At 27.6% G+C, this 13,049-nt stretch overlaps 2 protein-coding genes across 4 annotated transcripts in view; one reads left to right on the forward strand and one right to left on the reverse strand.

Moving 5' to 3' along the window:
• LOC107438520 (pleckstrin homology-like domain family B member 1) overlaps nt 1-5,330 on the forward strand; it is a 102,928-nt gene extending 97,598 nt beyond the window's left edge. For all 3 annotated transcript variants that reach the window (XM_016050826.4, XM_071181547.1, XM_071181546.1), the window contains exon 19: nt 1,399-5,330. The gene's annotated coding sequence lies outside the window, so the exon portion shown is untranslated. The remainder of the gene's footprint in view (nt 1-1,398) is intronic.
• Nucleotides 5,328-13,049, reverse strand: part of LOC107438514 (sperm-specific sodium:proton exchanger) — an 86,619-nt gene continuing 78,897 nt past the window's right edge. The window contains exons 20-22 of the mRNA XM_071181066.1: nt 12,286-12,483; nt 7,406-7,570; nt 5,328-5,557 (exon numbers count right to left, since the gene is read on the reverse strand). Coding sequence (XP_071037167.1) covers nt 5,450-5,557; nt 7,406-7,570; nt 12,286-12,483 — 471 coding nt within the window. The 3' untranslated portion in view covers nt 5,328-5,449. The remainder of the gene's footprint in view (nt 5,558-7,405; nt 7,571-12,285; nt 12,484-13,049) is intronic.

Below are 13,049 nucleotides of genomic sequence, written 5' to 3' on the forward strand. Positions count from 1 at the left end.
TAATCTAAGACACAAAAAACTGGAGTAGCAAGTGAGCATATTAAACTGACAAAAGTTTGGCTTCTCAAATTTTCCATTTGAGTGGCATTTCACTATTTCTTCAAAAAAGTGTATTTTGAGTCATTAAATCAATAATGGTTATTAAAACACCACTTTACTGGATTAGATAGAATGAAATTTTACCACTTTACATAAGCTTTATATATATGTTTTTTATGATGCTCTGAGTCAAATTTTAGCTGTCTTGAGCCAACAAAACTGAGCCTGCCTAATTTAATTTGAAATAATGTTATTGTATATGAAAGCTTATGTAATTCCCTTCAAAAATGTGCTTACAACAAGCCTTTTGAAAGAATGAGAACATGAACATTTCTCTTGCTTGAAAGTGATTTCTTTTAAATATAAAAGTTTGTAATTTCTGAACAATAACGGATAAAATTTTAAGAATTAGATCTGAATTGAGGATGCCAAAACATTTAAATTGTTAGGAGTGCCTTGTTAGTGTGATATAAATGGCCCAGGAAAGGAAATAATATATTCATATGAATACTTTGAAAATATTATACATGAGCATTTTTAGATAAATTTTTTCATAGTGTGAAATCATGAAAAGGATTTTCCTTGTCTTTAGATTTGTGTTTACATCATTAATGGGGTAAGCACTTAATGGTAAATTTCTTTGAGGATTTAGGATTGGTCAATTTATAAGCCCAATTTATAAATCTGTGTAATGTTATTAGACTATATTTTTTTCAATAAAAAGTTTTTGCTAACTCATAAATAAGCAAGGATAGCTAATTCCTACGTACATTAGTAAGTAGTACATTATTTATGTCGCACTAGAGCTGCATGATGGGCTATTGTGGACAGTCTGGGAAACATCCCTAAATTTGATCTGAGGAATGCCATCACAATTTTAATCCTCTACAGCGAGGGGATGGTTCTCCTGTAGTCAGTAGAGCCCTTTACGGTAAAACAGTTTAACAAGAATGGGTAATGTTTACCCTAGGTCCCTCTGCACATTGACCGTTGCCAGTGATGCTAGACTTCTGTGATGTATGGGGAACCATGTTTTAACAATCAGTTCATTGTGGGACAATTAAGGATATTTTGAAGTCAGCATTTGGTCAGTGTTGGATGAGAGCACAATTTGTATCCACAAGTCACCACTGGGATTTGAACCTGGCTCAATCCCCTCAGCCATCTCAGCTTGATATTTTATAAGTGCTCAATAATTTGGTTTTGGAAGTCTACAATTGTGTAATAATTTTTTTTATTTTATAATGTGTTATTAATACACATGTGAGTTTACACATTTGATTTTTGTTTTTGACTTGAAATGAAATTTTTTAGGCAAGGCAGTTTTTAATGCTAATTTCATTTATTACTTTTTTACAGGAGCAACATTAAGCTTGATTATATTCAAGTAAGTGGATGTAATTGATTCTTACGCTATGATATAATGAATCTTGCGGTGTCATTCAGGTGAAGTGTTTTGAAAATGATGTGAAAAATGTTCCTTTGAGTGCTCGTTCTTGTTGATGTTGCAAAAACAAAGATGTATCAGTGTTGTTTATGTTGTACAGTTTGTTTCCAAAATTAATGTCAGTTATACATAATTCCTCTAAATACATTCATTTATTTCCTTCCTTAATAATCCTATGTTTGTTTTTAACAATTGTTTTTGTGTAAAAAACAGTAGTTAAGCATTTGCATGAAGTTATATGTATTCTTTTACTTATTTAAACTAAATATATCTTAATTTTAATAGTATATTTATCCTCTAAGTGTTGTATCAGTTAAGTAGTTGTTAAAAGCATTATGGTGCATATTTTAAAATAGTGATATTTACTATGAATATTGAACATTTTTTTTATCATATAATTTTTCAAAATTATCTACGAAATATTGTTTATTTTATTTTATATAAATCATTGAAGCATTTCCGTTAAGGTTAAATTATTATAGATTGTTAAGATCATTACATATGTGTATTCAGATTTTTTCTATTAAAAAAATACCTGAATCTTTTAAATTTGGAATGTAATTTCAGTTATGTTAGTAATGTCGATAAAAAGAGCAATTAATGTGTAACTAAATTTATAGTAAATTGAAATCTTCTACAAGTTTTTAATGACGGAATTTTTAAGCTACTTATTGCAATGTAAAGAGATAAATAATCAAAAAATACTTTTAAATTTTAACTAAAAAAAGGAAATTTCTAACTGTATAATTTTAGGATCTAAGAATATTTTCTAAAATAATAATTGTATATATTTTGTATGCTTGTTATAGTTTAACGTTTATTTCAATGTCTTGCCAGTATGTTTCTCCTAATTTTTACAGGAAACTATTCTGTAAAAGTTGATTTTTTTAAATTTGTTTATGGGGAAGAAGGACACTTATTTTTATTTCTTGAGGCATTATTATTTGTATATTTATAATATACACCATTAATAAAAAAACATAAAAACTAATTTATAATTGAAAATGCAGAATAAATTATGAAATAAATTCTGACAACTGCGTGTAATATTTCAGTATATTTCTTTTTGTTACAATTATAAACACGCAAGCATGTTAATTTTAAACTGTAATTCTTGTCATTTTAAAATTTTTGATTTTGAATAACAAAATACTGTTTGAAAAATAGTATATGCTTTCAGTACGTTAAATCATTCTAATAATGATTGATATTTTAACAGTTTTTACATTTTAACAATTTTTTTATATTTAAATTTTGTGAATTTTTTTTATCTCCTAAAAATATAATTATGGAAAGTATAAAACATCTTATAAAATTCATATTTTTTGTAACAAGTTTGTAAATTGGAACTCATTGTAAAAAAATTTCATAAATACTTACAATTTAATCTATAAAATGTATGTAATTTGTTTATTGTTATTTTCACCATCAGGAAGAAGAAAATTCCATAACAGTTGTTACAATTTTTACAATATTACCGAAACTCTAACTTGAAAAATGTTAATATATGAGAAGAAATCACTAGTAAATCTTCATGTTTGTAATTATCTATGAAATAATGCCACTAGTAAATCTCTATGACATCAATTATAACATGCAAAGTCGCTAGTAAATTTCTGTGTTTATAATTCAATAAGGGATAAAGGCACTAGTAAATTTTGATGTTTATAATTCAATAAAGGATTAAAGCACTAGTAAATTTCTATGTTTATAGTTCAGTATGGGAAAAAAAGTCACTTGTAAATCAAATTTGTTCAAAGTGACAATCTGTTTAGCAACAGTGGAATATTGCTTGACGAGTTTTTAGAATTAAGTGTGTATATAGTGTAGAGTATTAAAAGAGCTTGGCTATGATAATGACATATCATTTGATTTTTTTTCTCAATAAAGCTCAATGCACTTTTTCAATATTGTGAAAAATTAGTAAAATTTTCACTGCCTTTTTCATTCTTGTATTTTTATAATGTTAAAATATGATGGATTTCATAATTTGAAATATGCATAGGTGCTAAATGAAGAAACTGAAAACATCTTATTGTTTAAATTCCTGCATAGTTATGCAGTATGTTTAAATAGAGCACTAGTTTGTGAGTGATAGTTTTTTAGAGAAATGTTTCTAATTTTTGTTTCTGATCACTGAAAAATCGGAGGTGTTAAAATTGCTTAAATAGTAATTTAAATGATCAAATTGTGCCTAGATGAATAAAAGTTTTATATGGGCTACATTAATTTACTCAGTACTTCTGGTAATGACCTAAATATTTTTAATCTCTAAATTTTTATTATGCCAATTCAAGGTTTTAATTTTGCTAATACTTTCATTAATCAAATTTATACTGTGAAGCTGAAATTTTATGGAAAGATAACTTGGAATGTTAATATTAAAAAGATTTAGTTTATTTTGTGTTTTATTAATTACCAATAATAAACATTATACAATGTGATATGAAATAACCCATATTGTTGGCCATTTTTTATACTAATATTTTTAATTTGCTATGTTTCCTACTGTCACCACATTTTTCTAAGCATTTTTTTTATTATTATCTTTCCTTCAAATATTTTTGATAGAAAGTGACCATTCTCTTATAATTCCACTGATAATTTTTGCACGTCTTATTCACAGATTAAAGAAATAAAGTGTGCTATTATAGCTGTAGTTATTTTGTTATGATTGAAGTTGTTTATAACTATATGTAAATGTTTTTTTCGAAACCCACATCATTTAAGTCTCAAGCTGTTACCATTTATAAATTTAACTTAAATATCTTAAATTTATATTTGAAATCAATGTTTGAACTTTTTTTTTCTATCTTGTTTTTAATTTAGTTAGTTTTGAAATTTTGTATTAGTTTGTATTACATTTTAATTTGACCTTTTAATGCAATGTATTTTATTCCTTTGAAAATCTCTCAGTATTTCATTTTTTCTAGTGCTTTTTCTCTATAAATTCGAATTTTATTAGCTAATATGTACATATTGTGTCTTAGCCACCAATTGTATCTGATATTAATTTGAATGTATTACTGTATTGAAGTGTATATAATAATTATAATGTTCAGTCTGTTACGTAGTATATTTTTGAAATAAAAGATACACTGTGTTGTGTACTGTTGGTTATAAATAATTATATGAGAAGATAACTTTGGGAAAGTTTAAAAAAAATTAACTTTTTTTAATGTCTTTTGTCCATTTTGACGCATCTGTTTAATTTTCTAATAATGTGTTCTATTATTTCTCATTTTTTTAAATATCTAAATATGTTTCTTTAAATAATTGCTTTAGTTTAAAATTAAACAAGAAAAAAAAATCTGGTAAATACTATTGGTGCAAGTGAAAAATAGCCAAAATTAAATCTTAAAATAAAGATCAATTGAATATTACTGCAATAGAATAAAATTTAGCATTTAATTTTGTCTAGATGTTTGATCTAAGTTTTCTGTCATATTTATGAGTGCCAGCAGTAGTTTTGTATTTCTTATGTGCAAAAAAACAAATTTGATGGAATTTGTAGTTGAAATATGTAACTCAGACTTCACACTGCTGAATTCTATTTTGTTGCAGAGGAAATTTTCATCTATAAATATTTTTTTAAAAATTATTGCATAATTTGAATTCTTTTAAAAAATGAATAAAATATTTTGTGTGCACTTGAGTGCTAATTCTAAGTCATTGAAATATATAATTTCAAAATTTTAGAAGACCAGTATTCTTCTTTTCACATGTTATTCATTTAATCAGTGCAGCTGTATTCATTATGTATGTGTCACTGTTTACATCATTCATTTCCATTTGTAGCATTTTTTTTGTTTTGTTTTTATTGAAATAAACAAGTCTGAAATAACTTTTTCTATTTAGTCTTTATTTCATAAACAATTTTGTATAAAAATAAAATAGAATTTCCTCCTTTTTTTCTCTTCCAAATAGAAGAATATTTTATAGATGATGTATGTTTTTCTAATGTTATGAGTCAGGAGGCTTCGGAATCAGTGCATCTTTTGGGTGAAAAAGATGCCCCATTGTTAGTGTGAAATTCAGGGGAACTCTTGATCCTAAAGTTTCATCTAGTTCCTAAAAATATGTGGTTAATGTTGATTTAAAAGATTTTGGGTATATTCAGTTGAGGTAAAAGGATTAAATATCTTGTGTTGAGCATGATCTAATAATAATATAAAGGTACTACTTGATTTCCACATTGATCACTGTTAAAACGACGTCAAGAATAAAGCCAAGAATTATTCGCATTTAGTTTGCACCTTCTATATCTCCGCTATTGTTTTCAATATTAAATCAAAAGGCTTGTCTTTCCCATAGGATTTTCGCTAAATGAATTTCGCAAGATAAGACTAGGAGATGAACTCTTTATCGTTTGTTCCCAACATAAAAAAGGCCCCTTTTTTTATTGACAACTTTTCACATTGCACTCCCATAAACTTTCCTCAAGTTTCGTTTTGTGTCCATTTATGCATACCTCTCTTTCCCGGAAAAACGAAATGGAATCTTTCTCAGTCCTCGCTAAATTAAAAATCGTTCAAATTTTTCTCCAATGTTTAAATTGGAACAAAAAATAAATTATATCACGTAGTTTGAATTGTGAGCCTAAATGGAAGTGAAAGTGTGTATGGTTACTGTTAATTTGGCTACTTTTGACTTTTAAAAAAATTTTTTTTTTACATGATTTGTTAGTTTATCTTGGCCACCATGAAAATCAAGTAGTATCTATATGAATAATTTTGCATATCTACATAATAGGGAAGAACATTTTAAGTAATATGAGTTAGCTCTATGTTAATGGAACAGAAACTCGTTTGATATAGTCATAGTATTTAAACGTATCTAATTTGTATCCCTTTTGGATTTATTTAAATTTATTTTTTCTTTTACATTATTTGGTAGTTAATCGCGGTCGCAATGAAAATCGAGTTCTAGTACCTATATAAATAATTTTGCTCATTTATGTATTTGAGAACATTTTAAATGATATGAGTTACTCTATGTTAAAAGGACAAACTCTTTCGATATAGTTGTAGTACTTAAAAGAATCTTGAATGCATAGCCCTTTTGGCTGTTTAAAAAAAATTTTTTTTAAATATTATTTAATAATTTATCGCGGTCGCCAAGAAAATCAAGTTGAACCTATATAAATAATTTTGCAAATTTACATATTTGGGAAGAACATTTTAAGTGATATGAGTTACTCTATGTTAACGGTACAGAAACTCTTTTGATATAGTTGTATTTAATAGAATCTTTAATGTGTAGAACTTGAAAAAAAAATCATTTTGAAAAGAACTTTAAGTGATTTGTGTGTTTTAGCTCATGCTATGATTCTGAGATGAATAATAATGTATATCTTCATAAGATTATAGAAAAAAAATATTTTGTAATTAAACCCCTATTTATTTAATTTTACTTAATTTCTGTGCACTAAGTTAAAATTTTAGTTTAAAAAGATTTTGATAATTATTATAGAAGATTAGATTTAGATAGATTAAAAGTTTTTATTAAAGGTTAAAAAAAAATAAATAAATGTGAATAGTGGTGAAAATGAGAATAACAAGCCTGAAGTGAATGACATTTCACTACTCTCATAATTTTTTTGCTCACTATAAGCTTATTAAAAATCTCAATTATCCTATTTGTTCACTATTCCTCTATTTATAAGACCGTTGTTCCGTTAAAATCATCCCAATACAGCTCAAAAAATTCGGTGAAATTATCTATAACTATTTAATACATTTTATTTTAATATACTTGTGAAAATAAACGGGTTAACAAATTTAGAAAAAGGCTTAATATATATATTTGAAATTAATTAATTTAATTTAAATTTATCAAGAGATAATTAGCAAATTTATCTAAAATTTGCATCTTAAAAAAGGTAACTGCCAATTTATAATAATTATCAAATAGTCTTACCTCAACACTGGTTATTGTTGACTTTCTCATACCATGCACCAAACACAAGCCCCTGTAACTAATGTCTTTTATGTCTATCCATCCATCAATGGTACGAGAATGGTATTGGTACTTTTCTTGTCTTAGCAAAATTAGTACCACTCTTGGTCGTGATTCTGGATCATCCTAAAAAAGAATTTTAAAACATTCATTTTATTTTGTATATGTGCCAAATCCCTATATTAAAATTGAGTGAAATTACAAATTCCAGTTTATTAGATAACTATGGCAGTTTCCAACCCACCACACAATTAAAATTCGTAGTGCTAGTTTTTATTTTGAAACTAAAGTGTTTAGTTTCACATTAGGATACTTTTCACCAAAGTTAATGCTTATATATTTAGATCAGGGCTCGGAAAAACTCAGAAATTTTGCCCGTCCCCGAGGACGGCTTGTCCAACAATGCACCCGTCATCCGTTGAAACTAACCCGTCGCTTTTAAATAAATAAAAATGTAATTTTCTTCTATTTATTACAAACATTTATATAAATTGCACAATGAATTAGTCGTTACTAGGATTACACTATACAGTAATAAAGGAAATACTAGGTTACTAATAGTAACCTAGTATTTCTTTTATGAAATAATTAAATGACAAGGGTCAAGTTATCCGAGGGTACTGCGTTTTTTAAATGAATCAAATATGACGTTTGCCAGTTGCACAATCAAGCCAATGATTTACAGGGGTTTCTGAACAAAAATCTGAAATGGGTTTTCCATTTAGGTGGTTGTTCATAATTGCTTTTAAAGCTTCTTTTTTAAGACCAGTACGTATTGTGTTTTTTTTTGTAAGTTTATTGCTGCAAAGCCCCTTTCAACCGCTGCAGTACTCCCAGACAGAGAAAACATCAATATATGCGCAGTATGTTGCTGTATTGTGGGTCATTTTGCTGCCTTGTAACTTACAAGACTCTTGTAAGATGTATCACGAACATTAACGGGAAAATGGCCGTCCGCGCGGACGTCGGATTCGAGAAATTCGTTGTCCGCGGAGAATTTTTGACCGTCGAGGACGGGCTGTTTTTCGAGCCCTGATTTAGATGCTATCTTAACAATAATATGCAACTTGCAAATTTAACAATATAAAAATTCTTTGTAAATTTTTTATGTGTTCATTGTAAAATTATACTATTATTGACTTCCATTTTTGGAAAAAAATTACAATTAAAAACAAATGCAAGGCCCTAATCTGAGAGAAAAGTAATTTTTCCACCTTAATGTTAGATCTCATAAAAAGACAAGTAGTTTTTCTCAATGCGCTATTAAATAGCAACACTCGCCCAAACGGTTAGTACATTTTAAAAGGTAAATTAGGATTTATTTTAAAATTTTTTATTTCTAACTATTTTCCTTGAACACTGAATGAAATACAATAATGATTTAAATACATATTTGTATAAATGACATTCACCATTGATCCTTTTCAACTAATAAATGAATAAATACGAGTAAGCTAAGGTAATTATATAGATTATTTTCTATGTTTACGGTAAATTTCATAAGACATAAAATAACAGGAGTAAAAAAAAATATGTCAGAAGCAGTTTTTACGACTAATAGAACTAAATATAATATTTGTAATTGATTAGAAAATTTCACGTTTCTTTACAAATACAGAATGGGAAAATATTTCAAAACATTATCATAAATTCATGCAATACAACCTTAATTCATTAATTTTCATTGAAATGAAGTAGAAAAACATAATTTTAAAGCTGTAACTCACAAAGATTTGATATTTATTCATACTACAAATGTAATCGTACAAAAAAAATGGTAGATACATTAAATTATGAATCGAATAGTGTCAAATTTACTGTGCAAAATCAAATGTATGTTCTTTAAGATGGAGGTCACAAGGGCCTGCTGGGCTAAGAGAAACGTTTAGAATATAATTGTGATGGCGTCAGAGTGGTTTGTTCTTAAGCATTATAGTTCATGATTACATCTTAAAAATGAACTTAAAGAAATATTTATCTATTAAAAAAAATTATCGTACATTTAAATATAGGCCCTTTTTTACTCCAAACAAAATAGTTTCAAACTCAGAAGCAAAATATATATAATTTTAAAGTTGGACATGAGTATAAAATATTTTTGAAAGTAATATTTATAATCTGCATATTTTTTAAACGAATTTTCAAGTCTCCATTGTTATTACATAGTAGGCCACTTTCTCCCAGAAGTGAATTCTTTAATTTTGGCATTAACTGCTCTTTTTAGAGACATTTACTCTAGAATTTTTATTTATCTATTTATTTTAATAAATGATGACATTTATATGCCGATAAAGTTTATTTACAGATTCCTTGTTGCTTGGAATACTAAGCTCGGAATATTGATCTTTGGATTACCGCTTCCGGCTCGCATCGACAACAGTACCAATGTCAAAATTACCACAGTGGTAGCTTCTCGGAGGTCACGGTTAGAAATCCCGTTTCTTATCTATATAGTCGCAAATCCTATATATATACAGTAGGATTTTATATACAGTAGGATTATTGTAGGATTTCATAAGTGGCGTATATTTATGATTCATGTCTGAAGCAGCTATTCACAAACCAAGATAAATATTTCTTTCAAATAGCTTATTTTCAATGTACCGGGTGTTCCATTACTAACTCCCGCAATATTTATTTTCCGAATTCTTTTTTAAATATATTATTTAAAAAGAGAAAAAAAATTTACAAATTCTGATCAATCACTAACTGTTCAAAATAAGTGAAAGAGGGAAAAAACAAACCTCCAATTAAAATCAGATCTGAAAATTAAACAAATGATGAAAAAGGGTTGTATGTTGTATCGGATTTATTTTTCTTTACCTTAACAATGATTAATCATAATTTGTAAGAGTTTTTCTTATTCTAGAATTCTGTTAATAGGCAAACCTGTGTGTTCATAGTTCTTTTCAAGATTCTCATAACTCTAAATTGCTAAGATAACAAGATTCTCACAACTATTTACTTTCCGGCACAGTTCATATTAGACCATGGATTCCTGAATTATTCGACTCCAAAAAAGTTGATGCGAGGTTTAGTTTCCGAATTTCTTACTTTTAAGACCTTGTCAATCAATCATTTTTCTGGTCTGTTTTCGCTAACGAGGATCAAAGATCTTTTTTTCACATAGGTTGTTATTCTTTTTCTCCATTTTTTTTGTCAGTTTGATTATCTTTTGTTATACATAGTTTATTATATATTTTTCCTTACACAGTTTTGAAATTTTATTATTGAATTACTTCTGCCAAACATTATTTTCTCTGACTGGTTCAAAAATAACCATCTCTCTCAGTGGTAATCTTCTCTAATCCTCTCTCGGATGACATCCTTCTCCTCTTTTTATTGTTTTGTGTCAAAGTCCAAGGCTCTGACTCTTAGATAACGGTCTGACAACGATATTTCTCATTTGGGGGTTTCGTTTCCCATGCAATTACTTTAGATCTTATTAATTTCAACTATATATTAGGCTATAAGATAAGAAAAATATTAAACTCAGTCGTTCACAATCTGTGTAAACCAAGCGGTTAATAATATTAAGTAATTTCAAAAGAATTTTCTATAACTGTTCTCCTTAAAGCGAAATGGGTTTAGATCTTTTCTAGAATATTAAAACCTTATAAGTTTAAATCTATTCACTTGAAGAAGCTTTGCAAACTCGTTTGTTAAAAATACAGAGTAGGAAGACAAATAAGTTATTTCTCGAATAACATTACCATACATTACCCTCTCTGTCTGACTGTACCAAAAATTGTAATTATTAACATATTTTCATGATTTGGCTTATATATAGATATATATAGGCTCTGTCTCATAAACAGTCATTTTATGGTCGAAAGAAAACCAATAAAAGGGTTTATTCCTACGTTTGTATATTAAGCTCTCCAAGAATTTTCAACCGCAATTTTTTTTTTAAATGGTTTTACAAATTAAATACTTTATTTTCATTAATTTATTTTATGGGTTCTGTTGCTTAAATTTTTCAATTATTATTATTATTAAAGAGCTTTTTTATAGATGACAGCGCTGAAATGTAATTTGTTTACACATTTGTTACCAATTATTTTAGAAGATAAAGCTGGAAGTATATTCATTATATTTTTTCTTTTAAGCAATTTGTTAACTGTTGGATTAGTATATCTAATTTTTAACACATTTTTGTTCCATTTTACTTCATATTGGTAGGCTTTTTTTCTGCTTTTCTTCTTTCCTGTTAAGCTCATTTACAATTACAATATTTTAATTTTTTAGAATCTTAGAAGCATTATAAATGATTATTTTTATCTTGGGATAATTATTCTTTATTTTGAAATGTATTTCTTGTAAAGGAATGCGTCCTGAAGAGAACCTTTACATTCATATCATAATGTTTTATTGTATTTCTACTTCTATTTTGTTACATATATATATATATATGTTATGGCCAAAGTCCGAATTTGGCCACTTCGCGAATTGGCGGCCAAATCGCGAAATGGCTAAGAACGCTGTAAATTGGCTGGCCAATATCCGATCTTTTCTTGATTNTGAAGGAGAAGGATGAATGAGTTTAGTAACGCATATATATATATATATATTACTGAAAGGGTGCTGCTCTTACAATAAAATGTATTTTGATCTTCTTTAGTATATCACAAATCTTAAAAGTTCGAAATCCTTTAACGTCCCTAAGTTTGAAAAAGCTTAGCAAACACGCTTGCCAAAAATAGAGTCGGGCGAAAATAAATGAGTCCTATCGAATAACTATGAGAAATGAGAAATACGACTATCTTTTGCTTAGAAGTATTTGAAATCTTGACAAACATATACTTGACTAAAAAGTATCAAACAGAATGAATGATACTCACTAGCAGTGACAGTAATCTGACGTCACTTGGAATATATACTGGTCCAGTGTAAATAACATCTGTTGTGGTATCCATTATTTTTCCTTGAACTAATACCATATCCGCTATTACTGGATGGACTTCAAAACTTTCAACGTTTTCCATGTCTGGGAACAGTCCTTCGTCTAAACGAATCTTAATCTTTTCGTCAGTCCAATACTGAAAGGTAGAACGGAATATTTTTAAACCCCCAAGATAACAATTTGAAAAATGTACTAATTTTTTTCTCATTCTACTAATTTATTTTAGGATCCGTATTCTGACGTAATAAATATGAAAATCCGATCACTAGATAAAGAGTTAATTTTGAAGATAAATTAATTCGAACATTGAAGTACAGCTTGCAAAATAAAAATCGTACTACCATGAATAACTTTTGATTTAATGATCGGATTTTCACGTTCGAGGATTCTATCTTAAAGGTTCGAAGGGGTGAAATCAAGTATGTAAATTAATTATTGCAGACGTTATTTTAATTTACAATATCAGACACAAAAGCATACTCTGTTTGAATTAGTATACCTTTTTTTTCCGATGTATTCGGATTTATCGGGCTGTACATAGCCAAGTATTTGTAACAAAACCCTGTTTAAAACATATTATTCAAAAATATTCTAGATTAGGTGAAAAAGTTTCAAGGAACTAAAATGCTCATTTAACAGAAAAGAAATTTCAATAACAATTATGTGCAAAAACTACGCAAAGAGATTTTTAAAAAGTTAACT

Source organism: Parasteatoda tepidariorum, chromosome 5 (genome assembly GCF_043381705.1).
Source record: "Parasteatoda tepidariorum isolate YZ-2023 chromosome 5, CAS_Ptep_4.0, whole genome shotgun sequence".
NCBI classification, from domain to species: domain Eukaryota; kingdom Metazoa; phylum Arthropoda; class Arachnida; order Araneae; family Theridiidae; genus Parasteatoda; species Parasteatoda tepidariorum.